Raw genomic sequence first — 20,614 nt, 5'->3', positions numbered from 1 at the left:
AAATTTCATGGCTCTCATAGCTAACCAAATGTGCTGCTTTTGCATTTTAAGTGATGCAACATCCCACAACAACGCCATACACAAACCATATTACGCAAATTTGTGTTTTCTTAAGTAGGCTCATTTAAGTGATTAAGTCAGTTAAATGTCATCAAGGTTGAACGCCATGAAAAATATAATCAACATGCGTTTTTATGTTTAAATTTAGGTCAAAACTACAAGGAGAAACTAAAAGCGAAACTGAAACGCCTGTAATAATAAACCTGATTGTTGACTGATGATTTAATTTGCCAAATGACAACCAGCCATCAGTCATTTTCCTTGTCTCATTCACATTTTATTCTCACTTGGACTGGTGTACTGAAGTTTCCATTATCAATAATGTACTTTTGGAGGAGGAAGGAAAGGGAGGCATTACTATATGATTGATAATAAAACACTTATGATTATATATACAGTGGCAGCCAAAAGTTTGGAATAATGTACAGATTTAGCTGTTTAGGAAGGAAATTGGTACTTTATTTCACCAAAGTGGCATTCAACTGATCACAATGTATAGTCAGGACATTACTGATGTAAAAAACTGCACCATCACTATTTGGAAAAAGTCATTTTTGATCAAAACTAGACAGCAGCATCACTCCAACACCCTATCCTTGAGTAATCATGCTAAATTGCTAATTTGGTACTAGAAATTCACTTCAAATTCAAATTCGCCATTATATCAAACACAGTTGAAAGCTATTTGGTTCATTAAATAAAGATTAACTTTGTCTTTGATTTTGAGTTGCCACATGCAATAGACTGACATGTCTTAAGGTCAATATTAGGTCAAAAATGGCAAAAAAGAAACCGCTTCTCTAGAAACTCATCAGTCATTCATTGTTTTGAGGAATGAAGGCTATACAATGCTTGAAATTGCCAATAAATTGAAGAGTTTATACAAAGGTGTACACTACAGTCTTCAAAGACAAAGTACAACTGTCTCTAACAAGAACAGAAAGAGATGTGGAAGGCCAGATGTACAGCTAAACAAGAGGATAAGTACATCAGAGTGTCTAGTTTGAGAAATAGACACCTCACATGTCCTCTGCTGACAGCTTCATTGAATTCTACACGCTCAACACCAGTTTCATGTACAACAGTAAAGAGAAGACTCAGGAGGCCTTATGGGAAGAATTGCAAAGAAAAATCCACTTTTGAAACAGAAAAACAAAAATAAATGTTAGAGTGGGCAAAGAAACACAGACATTGGAAAACAGATAATTGGAAAAGAGTGTTATGGATCTTAATTGAGCTTTTGTGGGATCAGCTAGACTGTAAGGTGTGTGAGAATTGCCCGACAATACAATCACATCTATGGCAAGTGCTACAGGAAGTGTGGGGTGAAATGTCACCCGAGTATCTGGACAAACTGACACCTAGAATGCCAAAGATCTGCAAAGCTGTCATTATAGTTGTAATATTTCAATTTATTAATATCCTGATTCCTGAATATACATTGTGATCAGTTGAATGCCACTTTGGTGAATTAAAGTTTCAATTTCTTTCCATAAGAGCAAAATCTGTACATTATTCCAAACCTTTGGCCACAAGTGTGTGTGTGTGTGTGTGTATATATATATATATATATATATATTTGTGTGTGTGTGTGTGTGTGTATATATATATATATATATATATATATTGTGTGTGTGTGTATTTGTAATTTCATCTTATTCACTTTGCATTCCTCTTACTGTAGTACTACATCTCTAAATGATCATAATACTATATACAAGTCATAATATAATTTTGTTTGTATTGAAAGAAATAAACATGCTAGACAGAGAGCAGGTAAATGTTTACTATTGTGTATCTGTTACATATGGCAAACAAATGATACAGTAACACAGTACTATAAAAGTAGACACAAACTATTCTTTTCACTGTCAGGAAGGCAAGGACTTAGCTTGGCAGATGGTGAATAACCACTGACACCTAGTCTGTAGGATTGTTTGGTTAAAATAACATATTTTTAAGATACATACTACCCATCCCTTTTATTTAAAACTAAATAAAAAAATATGCAGATACACAGACACACACACACACACACACACACACACACACACACACACAAAAACAAACAGCTTTGGGCGAAGGTAAAAAAATACATACAAAAGTTAATGGGTGTTCTCCCGGGAAACATACTTTATAAAGTGCAGATCTTTAGACTGGTTGTCCGTCCGGTCAAGGTTGAAATAATTTTGTCACAAAATGTAAAGTGGTTGGAAGATTATGTTTGAGGCCAGGTTCTTATGTTCAAATGGAGAATATTTCCCAATGAACACACTTCACTCGATAATCTGAGACAACATACAAGGGATGAGTAACGCATCAAGATCCTGTAGCTTTTTTACATCATCAATATTGCCCAAATACATCTCCCTAATATTATTCAATGAATTATTCTTTTTTCAATTAAGAAAATAAAGCAAGGAAAACATACAGTTGATCTCTAGAAATCCTTAATTCATCCATACCACTGAATACCAACAAGAGGCAAACACAGGACACAGAATAAAAATAAAACTACGGTATAAAGATAAATACTATTACTCAAACTTCAAGGCACAAGACTATGTTAAATAGACCATGAACTCTCTACCATGGTGAAACTGGAATCTAGTTATTATAGTTAAACTTGTTTCATTTGACTTTAAATTATCCTCCTCGCATGGTTTGAAGTGCTGTATTTAAGTTATATGTGTAAAATTTGAGTATTTCTTTTACTTCAATTCTATTGTTTAACAGTACACAAATTAGAGACATACTAAAAGAGAAGACTCATCAGATCTGCTGGGTAAAGGATTATAATATTGCAATGAAAATAAAACAGCCTATTCCCAATGTTAGATTTATTATAAAAAGGAAAGAAAAAAAGAATAAAAATAAATCTAACACAGAAATCTATTCTAGTTGTGACACAAGTAGTGGAATTTGAAGCCCAAACTCAGCTACCGTCAGTTAAATAATTTAAGAAATAAAATCTGTTCACATTATCATATAACAGAGTGAAGTGCACAGCTAGCCTTCATTAAACAGAACACATTCAGTATTTTTATACTTCATGAAAACCTTCAGATTCAGTTGGCATGGTTGGGCTCAGCTCTTGGAGTGTTGTTTGAAAACATCTTATATATAATAGTAAAGGGCAAGCAATGTCCTATCTTCTAATGGCAATCATGCATATTGATACATGTTCACATACATAGCATGTATATTTGGGTACAGGGACACAAGGACATTCCGTAGCATATTTCACTGCCAGATGCACAAAAAATCCAAACAAACAAACGAACAAACAAACATACAAATAATAAAAAGTTATTGGTAACACTTTGCAATAAGGTTCCATTCATTAACATTACTTAATGCGTTACGTATCATGAACTAATAATGAATTATATTTTTTACAGCTTTTATTCATCTTTGTCGATGTTAATTAATAAAAATGCAATTGTTTATTGTTAGTTCATAGTGCATTTGTTAATGTTAACAAATATTTTTTATTATTAAAAGAAATGTATTAGTATGTTTTAGCTACATAAGCACATAACTGTTAATCAGAAGGTCGCTGGTTCGATCCCCACACAGCCACCACTATTGTGTCCTTGAGCAAGGCACTTAACTCCAGGTTGCTCTGGGGGGGATTGTCCCTGTAATAAGTGCACTGTAAGTCGCTTTGGATAAAAGCGTCTGCCAAATGCATAAATGTAAATGTTTTGAAATGAACATTAACCTTGATCAATAAATGCTATAAAAGTATTGTTCATGGTTAGTTTATATTAACTAATGTTAACAAATGGAACTTTATTGTAAATTGTTACTAAGTAATGCTCTTATTCTTTACCCATTAGTAGGGCTCCATTTTTGTCAGTGGGCTTTGAACTCTACAAAAAGAAAGAAAGGTTTTGAAGAATACACAATTTCTAGGTTGATGCAAACGTCCAGCTGATGGCAAAAGAGAAATGAACAACAATAAAACGACTAGTTACAACACACCAGTGCACATTATACCCATAAAAAATGACCAATCAAATCTAAGCATTGTAGTAAATTCAACTTCCATTTTGCTTCATTGGGATAAGGGTGATTCTTCAGAGTCAAAGGTCACTTCTACCACCTTAGAATGTCTCCCAAAATAAAGGCACTACCCTTTCGGTTGCAGCCAAACTTTTCAATGCATTTACAGTCATTTAGAGTCAACACTTTGAACCAAGTTGTCATAACTTCAATTCATGTTCAGAGGTTACTTTTCTTTCATTCTGTATTATTATTTTGTTTTTAAATGGATTTTCAACTCTACTGAAAAACGTAATACCAAGAATGTCTACAAGTGTGTTATGTACCTCTCTTGCTTTGACTGTGGAGTAAAAGTTGAAGGAATCCAACCCCCATTCTCCCACCCAATTTCAGTCACACCAGGGAGACGTTCACCGCGGATAGGTCACAACATCAGCCACTGGTTAAGTGAGCGAACAGATTCTGACAACGACACAGAGTGAGCCATTGATATTTGACAACACCTAAAGTCTCTTGTTCGACCTCAAGCAATTAACCAAGTTTGCATTTTAAAAGTTGAATGGATCACACTTTCTACAAACAAAAAACTCTTACTTCAAAACCCACTCCCTTCAACTTTTTATTAACTATTTGAAATGATTACATAGCCCTTGTTCTGAGTGTAAACGCTCTATTATTCTCTATGCCTCTTCCTTGTGGTGAGGGTTGAGGTAACGGGGGGTTGGAGGAGGAGAATGGAAACAGACAACTTTAGGTCTTAATGAGATCTTTAAAAAAATATATAGCGAAGAGTTGAGAATAAAAAAAAAAAAAAACGTAAGAGGTAATGTCCCATGTGATTGTCAATTCTAATCTAATCTACACATTTAGCGACAAAAAAAAAAAAAAAATATATATATATTTTTTTTTTACATTTGTAAGATACCAGATTATGAGGCACTCACTACCCTAAAGCACACTTCAGAAAAATGACTGGCAAGTTTTCTCTCACATGCATTTTAACCCCTAAACAACAAACTATCAAAACAACATCCTGTAGTAGAACAGACATAAATATTTAGCGAGTGCTGAGTGTCATTTCATACTTCAATCACTTTGATTTAGGTTTAGTAGTATAATTTATTTTTACATTTATGTCAGTGAAAATCCACATCCATTACCTAAGCCACAACAACCATGAATACTTAAGGTTTCATACACAGACAAAACTAAATGGGAATCAGGTTTAAAAAATGCGCAACTCCTTAACTCTGAGCCTATTTGAGTTCAAGTCGCAACATCTAAAAGATAAACATGAATTTGTCATGCTAACAGGTGTATGTTGTCTTTCATGTAATAGGAGGACATTAAACATCTCCTTTTCCTTCTTTAATGTTCTAGAGTTAGGAGAATTTGTATGGTAATAGTCAAGCATCATTAAATGACTTTAGTGCCTTTGTTACCTTATTACTGGTCATAAATATTTGATATCAGATACTGTAGGTGAACTATAGGCTTGAGAATTTCAAATCATGTGCATGTACCACGTATCATTTGATATATTTGGTGTATTTTAAAAGAAAATGCTAAATTCAAACAAAATTACTTTAAACATGCATTCTATACTAACTTCTCCAGAACGTTACAACCTCCCGACATGAAACAGGAGTATGTGCAAGGCTAACCAGAAACATATCTGCAAAAATGTGGGTGGGCCTCTCGCAATTTCATGTGATTTCATTTGTAATTTAGTCAAATGTTTTTAAAAGTAAGGTGCATTTCATTTAGAAAAATACAAATAAAACAGAAAAAAGTGCAGTAAAGTTTATGCAAAATCCTAAACACTGTTTTATACAATCCACAAAGAAGAACTTCCTCAGTTTGGTTCATAATTTTTTTAGGATTATGTTTCATCCCAAATGTACAATCAAATATATATCTTCGAAATGTAATTACTGAGACATCCATTGTCCAATCTTTAACGACTGTTCACAAACGACTGTTTTATTTCTGCTGAATAGTACAGTATATCAGCATTTATTAAGAGAAAGATAACCAGTTGGCATTAGATTGGGAAAAGATACATTTCTAAATAAATATGATAGCAAGGTGGTATGAAACGTAAAGCATGTAGAATTAAGTTAATTTCTTTCCATTTTGCCAAAAATGTTTGTTCATCATTTTTATGTTTCTAAAACATTTCACCCCCATTGTAAGCCATAAGTGCTGTACAAGGTTTTAAAACCTTTTATGTACAGGAAAGACAATGAAGAGTACTGTAGTAAATAGCTATTGAGTGTAGACCTAAAACACACAAACATTAGCAACCCATGCATTAGACAAAACTACAGCCTGACAAGACGTTATATTAATATAGCCATCTATTAACTTTCCTTTGCTCTAAGGGATTAATCTATAACCACACACAATAAAATGAAACGCTCCATTTGAAACTGTATGCTTTCTTTGTTAGCGATTTGTGTTACTATAACACAAGGCCACTATTTAAATTGTACTTCAAGGACAAAAGCAGGTAAACAACAAATTCATTCCATTTTTCTTATTCATTTAAGCGAGATAATATCTACTCCTGACTCTACTTTGGACTGTGCTTTCAATATTCCCTAACAAATACATTTGTGCTTTAGCATTCCCAACAGAACAATGAAAAAATACATCTTTCTGCTCTAGTTGTATTTTCTCGGACACTTCTGAAACAGGCGATTATGTTAATTAATCAACTAATAATTAAAAGTCAAAGTATACTTTGGTTTTCTTGTGAGCAGTGCGCGTGACTCAAATTTCGTCATCAGCGTAAAGTATGCGTGGACTGTACGCACGCAGCCTAGTTTTTCTAAACAAGCGGAGAGTCTACGTCATTGCGTGTCATTGGCGAATGCGCCTGGCATTGACTGTGCTTAAAAAGACTATCATAAAGCAGTCATAGTGCGCATGCATCCAACACGTCCGTATGGGTTTGCGGTCATAAGGCTATACTTTGAAAGTCCTGGCGCTTAACCGTGTGCAAGATGGAATTGCAAGAGGAAAAACTAAGTATACTCTTAAGGAATTTCACTCTACATCTGTGCACAAAAAAAGAGACAATGAAGAAAATTGTAATTCCAATTTAAATAAATCATCACAGGTCAACAGGCAGACAAATTCATCTTGGCACGAACCCACAACTAGGAAGTTCTTTTCTGTCGAAGTTAAGTGAAGCTAACATGGGGATGCTGCAACAGCTGTGTCCGACTCAAATGGAAAGGTGGAGCTCGGAAATGTGGCCCTTTTCATCAGCTTGCCTGCTTGCTTAGCATATTCTGTGAAGCCCACTGGATCTCAATGACACAAAAGGAAAACATTGATATGAAACGTTTTGTCCCTAGGGTTGAGATGACATGACTACAAGTCATTTTAGTAATATTGAGACTTTTGCTTCACGACAACTATGGCGTGTGACTTATGCAACCATTACCACTTGAGTGTGTTTCTATTTCCTACAAGCTTTGACAAAGAAATAACAGGTTTAGGTGAGTGCTAAGATATACTAATAAAAGATATAAAGTGAGAAAAAGGAAAAGGATAAAGGAAAAGGTTTGCAGAGGATTCATCCGGAAGCAATACATCAGAGATAATTAATCGCCACACGTCCAACCCACAGAGAGAACGAGACACAACAGCTGCCTTTTGTTTAAGTACTTTACATTTTTGTATATTTTTGTTTCCTTTTTCTTTTGTTTTCCTCTGTAAAAAATGAACAAAAATCCCTCGTCTCGCTGCAATAGCCTAAACTTCCTTTGCACACAAAGCAGTTGCTGATTGGTCAGTTAGTCAGTCAGCTCACGGGTTCGCTCACTGGTGTCCGCGACTCAACCGTTTCCTCTCGACTCGGCCTCGGAACGGCGGAGGGCGGGACAATGACTCTCAGCTCCTTGCCGTCCCCTCTCAGGTCAGCGGAAGCCATCTTGCTTGCATTCTGTGCGTCCTTGCTAGAGGAATTGTCAGTTCTGGCCTCCTCCCTGCAGGCCACGTGCTCAAGTTTGGGCCTTGTGGTGCTCAAGTCCTGGGGTTCGTTTTCCACGGAGACAGGTGGACCTCCTTGCGTAGAGTGACCCAGGGAGAGCTGGTGAGCCTGCGGAGTGAAGGTCGAGGCAGGCATCGCCTGCGGATGATGTTGGTGGTGGTGATGATGGTGGTGGTGGTGCTTCAAGTGCTGCCCACGTTGATCTTTCTTCTTGTGGCTCTTTGTTACACCACCGCTTGTTCCACTGCCGCTACTCCCGTTTCCTGGATCCACAAATGCCTCTTTGTGTTTGCGACCCAGATGCTTGTGAAGCCTCTGTCCTGTTTCTATCTCCTCCCCTGTAGGGGTCACAGTTGATGCTGTCAGTCGTTTTGCTACCCCTGTTGTACTAATTAGTGAAGACGTCTCCGTTGTAGAGGTGGTGGATCCCTCCAGCTCCTCCATAGTCTCTCGTGTTTTGCGCTTCTTGATAGGAAGCGCCCTCTCTTGTACAGGTTTTGTGGAAGACTCCTTCTGAGCTTTTTTCTTGGCTTCGGCACTGAGAATGGCGGCAGCGGCATAAGCTACACTAGAGCCTGCCCCCGCTGCCGACTGAGATGTAGCTGCTGGCTTGCGGCCACGTTTTTTGGGGGTACTCGGTGGTTCCTGTTCCGATTTCCTCTTGCGCCCTCGGCGCACTTTGGCAACCTTTGGCGCTTGCCCCAAGGGAGCCCCTGTTTCAGTTTTAGGGGTCACAAATGGCATCTTTACAAGGAGTTTCCCTGGACTCTTTTCTACAACTCGCTTTACAGCCACCCCTTCCGTGGTAGGCCGTACCTTGCCGCTGCCTTTTGGCCGGCCCCTCCCACGACCGGTGGGTTTTGCCACTTTAAGCTTCTTTGGTGGCCTCTTTTCTCTGCGAGAGGGGCTCCCTCGGCCCGTGACCGTAAAGTCAAAGTCATTGGGGTCCGTGGTGGTATCACCCACCTTTTGGAAGTATGCCATGAGCTCCACTTTGGAGCGGAAGGCTTTCCCTTCTGGGCTGGAAAACAAATATAAATGTTTTATTATAATTTTGTGACTTCAAATGAAATACAGTGGCTATTGGACATTTACTTGATTTCAAAAATTGAACAGTGGAACATGTCTAAAGGGAATGAGATGAACTACACATGTGGTTAAAAGGTTAAGTGAAATTTGAAAATAGCCCTTTGGTTTGATATTTTTTTATCTAATGAGATGACATTCAGACACTACTTAGTGTGAGTTTTTTTTTTTTACATGTAGAAAACGTACTTATTACCTGTCAGTTTTCACTGAAATAGGTGCAATGAAATATCACACTATTCTTTGTAACAGCCCTAGGTTCGGTAACACGTGGGGTAAATGATGTCTGCGGGCCATGGTCAGATCCTTTGTTTAGCCAATCAGCAGACTTTCTGTCTGACAATAATTTTATGCGTTCACAGGGCAGCCCATTTATGCTCTTACGAGTGCCGGTACAGTGGCTTCTAGTGTGTTTGTGTATGAGCACATGACTTTGGAGCACAAGGTTTTGGAAAAAGGGGACATGGCTAATTCAACAGCTGGTCTGGTGAAGAATGCTGGTCAGAATGGCTAAAATCGCTTACAGCACCTTTAAGTTTACCCCCTAACCCATGGCAAATCACTATAACACACAGACTCAAATTGCAACTGCTTCTATAAAACAGCAGCAACAGCAATATGATAAAAGGTACCATGTTTAATAAACAGTTATCATTAATAATAATATAATAATTGGAATAAGCAATTCTTCGACTTTCAGTCGACTGTCTGAAAAAATAAAGTTAAAGTAGTAGCCTGTCTAATATAGAAAGTCAACTGTAGCCACAACAGGCACTTCCGGTCTATGGAGCTCCATTTTATAATTACAATGGGAGAGTTCATGTTCTGTCACATCATGACATGCCACAGTTGTCCAGTGTAAACAGTGTTTCAATTAGTGTGCAAAAAGTACCCAAACACACCAATGCAACTTTAATTAGATTTGCATTGCCTGAAAGGAATACCAGTGCTCGCAAGGCAGCAAAAGAATAGTGTTCAAGTTTCAGGGAAGTTAAGGTTGTAGGCTTTGGTTATGATTAAATGAGATGAATTACATCAATGCATTTAGGGCTGCAACTAATGATTATTTTGATAATATTAATCAGATTTAAAAAAAGAAATAATAAAGGCCGTGAGTATTTGGTTCGAATTACGGTACTGATTTCCACGATTCTATACTCTCACAAAACTTTGAACAAAGCCTGAATCATGAAAGTTACGCTTGAATATTATTACTATTAATATTATTATTACTTTCAGGACATATGGAAAAAAGTTCCTTTCCTTTACTTGTAAAGCGTAACAGTACTTATAAGTACTATTGATTAAAGAGTAAAATGATCCATCAGGGATGGAGTGGGACAAAAAAAATAGTGTATGGTAGTAGAATGGTAGTGTATGCTTATCCAGTAAAATAACATTTGCCATAGTATAAATCTACTGGTGAAATCAGACATTACATTTGGTATTATCAGGACTATCAAATATCAGGACCCTTAGCATTATTAATCATTATATTCAGCATACAGTTTATATTGTACAATCATCAGATTCACTCTCATGCTGAAAGGTTTTAAAAAGTCTTAAAAATGACTGAAAAGTCATCTTAGACTTTTTTTTGTCCAGACATAAACTCATTGTATTACATGCGCTTACATGGTGAAAGGAAAACATCTAAAACACTTCAAAAGCTGGCACATATGGACCTCTGAGACATTGTGTCATGCATGAAAGCTGCATAATTGATTACATTGAAATTAAAATCAAGGTATGATATTGCACACGTGTAATCAAAATGATTGCGCTCCCTTTCTCCATTGCAATCGGTTTGATTGACGTGGATGTGCGCACTCGCGTGCTCTGTGATGTTGAACGGAGACTCGCTTGTGGTGAAGACACATGGTTTTGGGAAATGGAAATACGCACCTGATTTTTTATTCAAAACGTATAAAAAATTACCTAGACAATCTGAATAGAATCTGTATGTTAAGTGGTTCAAGCGAACTTAATTGCAGAACTTTATGGAAAAGAAAAATTATTAATGCCTTGCAAGCACTATAATAATGTCATTTGTATGTATTACTATAATATTAAGACACAACTGTATAAAAAATGCACTTGTTCTATCTTGTACTAACTTGATAAGGTAGACATCAAATTTGCCGGCAGATCGGCCTGACTTGCGCTGTTTCAGCTTGCGAGCCCAACCTTGAGGCAGTGAAGGGTCGTCGTACAGGGGGCCTCGGTCACGAATGATGGAACGACGCGGCTTGGAAGATTCCAGAGCGCTGAGACCAGCTCCAGCTTCAGGGGCAGTGGGTTCGGATTTTCCTGCCTCTGCCTGTTGTCCGTCATCCCCTGCTGTGGAAGGAGTTGCGGGTGGAGGAACAGAGACAGTGGCCTCCAGTTTCTCCACATTCTGACGTTCTTTCTTGTTTTTCTTCTTTTTCTGTGTCTTGTCCTTTGAGGCCTCCAGATCTTCATTCTTGTCCTCACCTCTGCTGACAACGCAAGAGATAAGTGACACTTTTAGATAGGATGACAGTCTTACAGGTCCTAATTCCATTCAACTGCTTGTCAAAATGTCCATGAAATTTCTTTTAAACATCAGTTCTATGCCTGCATTTTTGTCCTCATCAATTAAATATTTTGGCTTGAAAGCTTGCTCCTTTTCAGATCACACAAGCCTTATTAAATACCACCGACAAGCAAGCTAGATGTGGCCAGAATTTAAAGTAGAAGCATAAAACTTTTGCCTTTGGCCTTACTTTTAACCAAGTAAATTGATGCAATTTGCATCTTAAAATATTTTCTAAGCTTTATATGCAGACACAACTACAAGAAAGCCATTTCTAGGTTGATGTCCCTCAAAAGTGTAAAAAGCGCTGTGGCACCATCAAAAGATTGCGGTTTGTTTGAGCATTCTAACCAGCCCAACACAGCAACATTGCCTAAACCAATGGCGTGAGTTTGGCACGACTATCTGTTCTGCCACTCAATGGAAAACGTTTTGAAAACATCCATTTTTGCTATTCTGTTTGGTGATGTTTATGCTCCAGTAATTACAGCCTGATCTCTGAAAATGACATGACTGTGGCAACATTTTTGCAAAATGACTTTACGTGGTTCCTTACAAATATCGCTGCAGTTTCAAGGAGGAAAGTTCACTAAGTGGTGCTAAAAGCAAGTAAAATTCAAGGTTAAGAGTTTAAAGTTATTGTTCTATCGAGTCACTTACCTCCCTATCCTATACCTTAAACCTTGTCTAAACGTAACCAAAAGTGTCAAAAGCAAACGAAGAACGATGATGAAAAGGGCAATTGCTGAAGCAACCCCTTTATTTTTTGTAGTGTCGAACTGAATCATGTAATATTCTGAACTCGTACATGGTCCTTATTAGCTGAGACACACAGCTTGATTGCAGATTAATGAGATATATTAAATGTAGTTGGTTATGTACTTTATAAGTCACATACTGCCGAAACTACTGCAATACGTACAATGAGAAAGGTAAAATTATTTAGCAAAAATGTAGGTACAGTAACATGATTCTATGAAACCAAGTAAACCAAATAAATGTATGCAATTTGCAGATAAAATCCATGTGAAACCCAACTCTGGTATGCGTCTATTTTGTAACATCAGGAGAAACACATATTTGATTTCTACTCTACACACACACACACACACACACACACACACACACACACACAGGAATACACCCTGAAAGTGTAAAGATTCCCCTGTAGCAAACCTTGACACGGAGGTTGAATCATTGTCTTTGGCAGATCAAGGGGTTTCCCTGTTGTCTGCAGACTGTCCCTCAAGTGGAAAAAAAAACGCTTTTAAAAATAAGTGGTTAATTACAAACTTAATTTGCCTAGGAGTGTGCAGATTACTCAAATCCATATATGTTACTGTCATGACCACATAGTGGCTTGGTGTCTGGGTAAATGAACAATGAATAACTAATAAGCTAGTTGAACACATAAAAACAGCCAATTGCAAAGAAACAAACCTAACAATATACCATAAATAAATGTACAGCGAAGAAATCTGATTAAAGTACTCCATATGACTTGTACATTGTATTTAAAGCCATTTGAAGCATGCGATAACCTTGTGTATCACAAAAGGCTGTGTTTAATAAGTAAATATATAGTGTGAATGGCGCTGCTCCGTTGATACATACATAGCATGAGCAGGCTGGTGATGCGCTCCTGGCTATTTTCTATTTAAGCACCCAGAACGATGAACAAAATGTGAGCAAAACACACAAACAAATTTCAGATGTAGATGTTCAATAGTACGGCACCGGAGGAGCGTTTCACAAGATTTTGAATAAGAGGCGAATTAAGCTTCTGTAAACTAGCCTAAATACAAACACTTACAGGACTTCCTGCAGTGTTCCGACTGTCAAAATAAAAGCCAGAGGATTTTAAAGTTAAAGGTGCATGACTGAAATATATTTCTGTTGTATTATTATTGACTTTTAGAATTTTATAATGTTAATAATAATGTATTATTTGTTTACAAATTACAACAATATTTAAGTTGACTGGATTCCAAAATGTAACGGTGTGAATAAAAAGTGGACTGATAACCGCTAAAAAGAACAAAAAAAGAGACCCGATTCCTTTAAACTCCAGATGTAAGTTGTAAAAAAAACATTTACGAAGAGAACTGGCTTCTTTTCTGCTGAAGACTTTCACTGGAATTTATGTTCATTTTGCTGCTACATATCCAGAAGTCCAGTTAACAATAACGTTTTTACAATTCCTGACATTTAATCATAGAAAACATTCCCTATCTTAGGTCAGTTAGGATCACTACTTTATTTTAAGAATATTAAATGTCAGAATAAAAGTAGAGAGGATGACTTATTTCAGATTTTATTTCTTTCATCACATTCCCAGTGGGTCAGACATTTACATACACTTTGTTAGTATTTGTAGCATTGCCTTTAAATTGTTTAACTTGTTCTGGGTAGCTTTCCACAAGTTACTCACATTAAGTTGCTGGAATTTTGGCCCATTCCTCCAGACAGATCTGGTGGAACTGAGTCAGGTTTGTAGGCCTCCTTACTCACACACGCTTTTTCAGTTCTGCCCACAAATTTTCTAACGGATTGAGGTCAGGGCTTTGTGATGACCACTCCAATACCTTGACTTTGTTTTCATTAAGCCATTTTGCCACAATTTTGGAGGTGTGCTTGTCCATTTGGAAGACCCATTTGTGACCAAGCTTTAACTTTCTGGCAGTCATGAGATATTGCTTCAATATATCCACATAATTTTTCTTCCTCATGATGCCATCTATTTTGTGAAGTGCACCAGTCCCTCCTGCTGCAAAACACCCCCACAACACAGCCACATCCATGCTTCACAGTTGGGATGGTGTTCTTTAGCTTGCAAGCCTCACCCTTTTTCCTCCAAACATAACGATGGTCATTATGGCCAAACAGTTCTCATTTCTCCAAAAACTAAGATCTTTGTCCCCATGTGCACTTTCAAATTGTAGTCTGGCTTTTTTTATGGCAGTTTTGCAGCATTGGCTTCTTCCTTGCTGAGCAGCCTTTCAGGTTATGTCGATACAGGACTCGTTTTACTGTGGATATAGATACTTGTCTACATGTTTCCTCCAGCATCTTCACAAGGTCCTTTGCTGTTGTTCTGGGATTGATTTGCACTTTTAGCACCAAACAACGTTCATCTCTAGGAGACAGAATGCGTCTACTTATTGAGTATTATGATGGCTGTGTGGACCATGGTGTTTATACTTGCGTACTATTGTTTGTACAGATGAACATGGTACCTTCAGCCATTTGGAAATGAACTTGTGGAGGTCCACAATTTTTTTTCTGAGTTCTTGGCTGACTTCTTTTGATTTTTCCATGATGTCAAGCAAAGGGTCACGAAGTTTGAAGGTTGGCCGTAAAGTCACCATGAAATCATAATTGACAATTATAATTTTTTATGGAATGGTGCAGTGTTTATTATAAATGATTTAACCGTGCACATCATTTAAAAAAAAAAGATATGCCCTCATAATCTTTCATCAAAAACAGTAATGTGCCTGCTCCCTCACAACGACTTCTCTTCTCTGATGACATGTTTACTAGTGCAAGGGCAGAGCAATGAGTTTGTCCAATAGCCAGATAAGTTTCATTCCATCCCCTCCAGCATCCTGTCACTCATATGAAACGATTGCAGCAATTAGCAAATGAAGACATGGTGTATGTTAAGTAGCTCCCCTCCCCAAACCATCTTCCATATCCCCAAAGTACCCTGGTTGCGTGGACGAATTTTTACACTTTGAAGGAGATACATCCACAGGTACACCTCCAATTCTGTACACCTCCCATCAGAAGCTAATTGGCTAATTGTCTAAAGGCTTGAGATAATTTTCTGGAATTTTCCAAGCTGCTTAAAGGCACAGTTAACTAAGTGTATGTAAACTTCTGACCCACTGGAATTGTGATATAGTCGATGAAAAGTGAAATAATCTGTCTGTAAACAATTGCTGGAAAAATTACTTGTGTCACGTGACTTGCCAAAACTATAGTTTGCTAATATTAAATCTATGGATTGATTAAAGAATGAGTTTTAATGACTTCAGCCTAAGTGTATGTGAACTTCTGACTTCAACTGTATATTGAAACGTGGAGTTAAAGGTTTGTGTTTCTGTAGATATAAAAGAGTACCACCAATTAGTAGCACAGAGTGAGGTATAGATTTTCTAAACCAGGGGTTATAAAAGTCTTGGACAGTAAGCCCCCCCACCTCTGAGAAAATGTACATTTATTTTATTTTGTATTCATTTTTGGTGATTTTTTTAATAAATGTTTCTATTAATAATAAGAAACTGCATTCTGAATAATTTTTACTAAAAATACCGGTTTTATTTGTTCACGTCACTTACATTGTCAGCGACCATCAGAATATCATTCTTACAATAATGCATTTTCTAAAAATAAAAAAAGCATATTTATTGAAAACAACTGAATGTATAGTGCAGGACCAATAGCGCAACCCAGTCTGTTCTAAGCGGAATTCACCCCGTCAGGATATTGTTTATAAATAAATAACAGGTAGACTCAAGTCAAATCAACAAGAGCCTGCACAGCGGAAAAATTACTTACAAGCATACACAGATTTAAAGAACACTTAAATGTGAAAACATCCACTTTCAAACATTTGAAAATGCGATTACCGCACTACTGTGCTGAGTTTGCTTGTCTAGCGAGAGGACATTTTCCTGCATGCACCACGAGTAAGACAGGGAAGAAGCACGCGCAGCCTGTGGTGAAATGAAACTTTGTATCTGCTTCATACCCTCCTAATATTTGTATTATTAATTATACTTAAAATATGTAACATTAATATGACAGTAATTTAAGTGCAGCCTCTGTAAAAATATAAAGCCAAACGTAAATGTTCAAAAATTGTTAGCAGTATAATGGGAGGAAATATTAAACGACTAGTAATTCCAGTGTCAACTAGCAGCATCAGAACCGTTTAGTCGACTAGTCTCGCACATCCCTAGAGCGGTGAGATTCACGCTGGTGCAACCGGTACATAGATGCACTCTTGCATGATATGCATGTTGTGCTTTCAACATTAACAGTTCTATAACGTGGGCGAGTATCGACGCTGACTACCACCCCTGGAGTCGCGAGTTCGAATCCAGGGCGTGCTGAGTGATTCCGGACAGGTCTCCTAACAACAAAATTGGCCCGGTTGCTAGGGAGGGTAAAGTCACATGGGTAACCTCCTTGTGGTCTTTATAATATGGTTCTCGCTCTTGGTGGGGCACGTGGTGAGTTGTGCGTGAATGCCGGCGGAGAACAGCGTAAAGCCTCCACACTTGCTATATCTCCACGGTAACGCGTTAACAAGCCATGTGATAAGATGCGCGGATTGAGGTCTCAGATGCGGAGGCAACTGAGATTCGTCCTTCGCCACCCGGATTGAGGCGAGTCACTACACCACCACGAGGACCTAGAGCACAATGGGAATTGGGCATTCCAAATTTGGGAGAAAATGCAGTATTATAATGCCATAGAACTACAGTCTATTAAGCTGGACTATGGCCCATTACGCCAAAAATTTTAATTTATCATTACAACACATTTTTTTTATATTTATGCAACTTTTGTAGGGCTGAAACGATTAGTCAATGTTCAAAAATAAAAAATTGTCGACAAAAATGTTTATTGTCAAATACTCGTTTGATCTCATTTAACATAACAAGATGATATTAAACTCTTAACGATGACGCACGAGAGCAGCACTGCTGATCACGTCTGACTGAGGAATGGAAGAATTACACAGCTCACAGTCCAGATGCACTCTAAACATCCAAACAGCTTCAGGTGATGTAGATCGCAAAGTATACAGGAATTATAATGCAAAAAATTAAAAGTAAGTAAATACAGAAGCACTCTCGTTGTGGAATAAGTGGAGCTGGAGCTGCCGCTCCGCTGAAGCAAAACTTGCTTGTCGAGCATCTTTAAAGGAAACACCCTGAAGTTACATCCTAAATGCAGTTATATTTAATGCGTTATAGCTTTATTAAAGATCAAATAATACAGAAGTAGATCATGTAAATAACTACAAACTCCGAAACTGGCATTTCTCTGTTCAGTCAGTGCCTCTTCTTTGAGTTGAATGTCCCGACTCCCGATCTAAGTGGGAGAGATTGAAACTGCAGCCAACTGATGCACACTCACGGGGACGATCATCCCTCGAGCACACACACTTAATGCAGCTAGATTATAACGTGATGGCTCGCAACTTATTGAATCATAATATGTCACTGTCCATTTCTTATCATGAAGAAAATTGGCAATACGCAGCTTTACTAATAAGAGAGAGTTTGTTATTTTGTGAGTTAAAGATGGATTGAAGTGAACAGAAAGGTGAGAGGGTAGTCTTCACCCTTCACAATGCAAGAAAATATGTTTTTGATTTGTTTTGGCTTGTTTTTAATATAAGTATCTAAAACTCCTTTAAACTCCTTTTTTATTTTTGCCATGACAATCTAATGTCAACAAACCCTAAACCCTGCTGCTGATTTACCTTAACATGTACTGAAGCACAAATAATAATAATTCCTGTTTTGTCAGAATGTGAAAAAGAGACAAAAATATTACACTTCCGTATGCAACAACTTTTATTTCAATAACTTGTAAGTAAGAACCTCTGATAAGGACTTAAAGGCAGGTTGGACTACACCTGGACGTCAATCATTTTTGTATGCAGTCAGACAAATAGATTCATTTTCATTTGCAGGCTTCTCAAAACAGAAGAAAACTATTTCACTAAGTTGACCTGTCAAGCATAATGTTTAGACAGCATTAAGACAACAACTGTCTTTGAAAAGACATACAGGAAGGTTTTAATTGTTTATATTTGACCATCACTGTGAGTCATAACAATACAAATTCCATTTGCCCCATTTGGTTACTACATTATAATTCAGTAACCTTGCTAATTACATAAATGTTGAAGACAATAATTTGATTTATTTATAATCACGGCACATGATGCTTAGACTTATATTTTAATCCAATTCCAAACAGTAGTCTGGAAATCCTTCTAAAGCCAAATATAAAGAGCAAACCAGTAAAATAGTCTACCTCTAACAAACAGAACATCTCATTTTATACCAAATGAACCAATGAATGTCCTTGCAATAAATGCATGGAGCACAGGATGCAAATTCAACATGTATCAGTGTTTCTTGCATGTCACCCAGTTAGGGTGCAAACCCCTCTGCGGTCGATCACACTCATATTCACACAAATATAATGCTGCTATATCCGTAAGCTGGCTACCGGAAGTAAGCAGCACAACAATAATACTCTGAAAATCACCAGCCTGCTCTCACATGGGAGTGACTTGTGCATTGCCAAAGCATGCTTGCTATACAGTATATCACAATGATGTAATGAGGAAAACACTGATATTAACTGTGTTTTGCACCTGAAGGTAAAAAGCTTGCATGCTGCAGGGACAAAATGAGCAGCATTAACAGCAGCAGCAGTAGTCAGTGACATCAGACAGAGAAATAGCACACTGGCCAACTTACTTGCAAATGCAAACTTGGTACCTGAAGATGTACAGCTCCCTAGACAAGAAACCCAAGCGCAAAAGCTTTTCATGGGATCTAACACCCCCAAGTTTACCACTTGTGCGGTTGCGTGAAGCACTTCTACGCCAGGACAGACGGATATATATATATGGAGCTAATCTCATGTCAGACCCCTGCCTTGTCCTGCTGCTGTAAACAGCGCCACAAGCAAGCAAACTTACTTCAGTCTGCTGTTTTTGACAGCCACAAACACAGGAACATCATAACGTTGCCTAAAACGAGAGCCGCGAATATGACCAAAACATATGGCATCATATGTGTCCGTCTAAACCCCTAGGCAAGCTTACGGTGTATATATATATCTCACAAGAATTTTTGAATTAACGTCAGAAACTGGCAGCGAACCCTAGCGCGGCTAACGCAAGCGGCTCTACAAATTGTCCGCTGATCATCCATGATGTGGAAAAAGAACGGGAGAAACACGAGTGACGTATTCACATCGCATTAGCGGAATAGCGCGGCTGACATTTTACCCCCTCAGACCGAGAGCCAGTCTGACAAAACGATAAAAAAAATACTACGCCATCGCCGCGCCGCTCGCGACGCCTGACATTGGAATCTGTGACAATGGGAATGGATGCGGTTCACACTTACAGTCTCTCCTCTCCGCTCTCTGCGGCGGCCATTTTTATTTAAATAAATAAATGTCCAAAAAATCACGCAACATCTTTGTGGGTACCCCTCACCCTCCTCTTTCCCACTCCCTCTCACACAACACCATCGTTCGGACGAAAGCTCTCGCGAGAAGGGGGGGGCTCAAGGAAGGGGGCGAAACGGACATTCTCGCGAGAATTCATAATTGGAGAATCAGTCCAGGGCGAAAGCTGCATTGCACACCAGAATAATAGTGCATAGGCTTATTAATTGTTTTCCATACTGTGATATAGTGCAGTTGCTTTAAAATACAGTAATGTTAATTTTTAAAGTGCTTTCTGCTTTCATTGACTTGTGGTCAAAGAACAGATTTATAAATAGACTTTTCCAATTTTTTAATTAACAGGCCTACACATCACATCAGACTAGATGTGTAACATAAATAAAGGAGGAATTAATTATTATTTTTATCAACTAAAAAATGTAATTTCAAATAAGTAACTTTTCAAATGTAAAAATAATTAGTCATATTTAAAAGAAAATTTTTTTATTTAATTCACGTTTAACAATAGTTTGTAACATTAAAATCTAAAATAATAGCCTAGTAAAAAATAACAATAATACAGTGGTTATTTGTTTAAAATACTTTTATTTTAAACATTTAAATTGCACAATTTGGCATTTGCCATTCTTTATCCATTTATCAAAACCATACACCTAATCATGCAA

At 37.6% G+C, this 20,614-nt stretch overlaps 1 protein-coding gene across 2 annotated transcripts; it reads right to left on the bottom strand.

The window, feature by feature from the left end:
- Nucleotides 1-5,389: 5,389 nt before the first annotated feature.
- LOC127630800 (methyl-CpG-binding protein 2-like) lies at nt 5,390-19,990 on the bottom strand. 2 transcript variants are annotated; one of them, XM_052108589.1, is made up of 3 exons: nt 19,886-19,990; nt 11,275-11,637; nt 5,390-9,092 (listed from the first exon to the last, which is right to left on the bottom strand). In XM_052108589.1, exons 1-3 carry the CDS (start codon nt 19,915-19,917, stop codon nt 7,883-7,885), a joined length of 1,605 nt encoding a protein of 534 aa, XP_051964549.1. In that variant the 5' UTR covers nt 19,918-19,990; the 3' UTR covers nt 5,390-7,882. The 2 variants fall into 2 exon arrangements, with proteins under 2 accessions (XP_051964549.1, XP_051964550.1); XM_052108590.1 differs by having other exon boundaries at nt 11,275-11,634; nt 19,886-19,971.
- Nucleotides 19,991-20,614: the final 624 nt, after the last annotated feature.

This window comes from Xyrauchen texanus, chromosome 37 (assembly GCF_025860055.1).
Source record: "Xyrauchen texanus isolate HMW12.3.18 chromosome 37, RBS_HiC_50CHRs, whole genome shotgun sequence".
Lineage (NCBI taxonomy): Eukaryota > Metazoa > Chordata > Actinopteri > Cypriniformes > Catostomidae > Xyrauchen > Xyrauchen texanus.
Note: the sequence above shows the minus strand (reverse complement) of the source record. Positions and strands in the feature narration are given on the sequence as shown.

Excerpts from the sequence above, each read along its gene's own strand:
- LOC127630800 (XM_052108589.1), bottom strand. The coding sequence starts at position 19,917 with ATGGCCGCCGCAGAGAGCGGAGAGGAGAGACT. Across the intron at positions 11,638-19,885 it reads GAGAGCGGAGAGGAGAGACT|CAGAGGTGAGGACAAGAATG; the intron begins GTAAGTGTGAAC and ends TTGCGTTGTCAG. Across the intron at positions 9,093-11,274 it reads TTTGATGTCTACCTTATCAA|CCCAGAAGGGAAAGCCTTCC; the intron begins GTTAGTACAAGA and ends TTTGTTTTCCAG.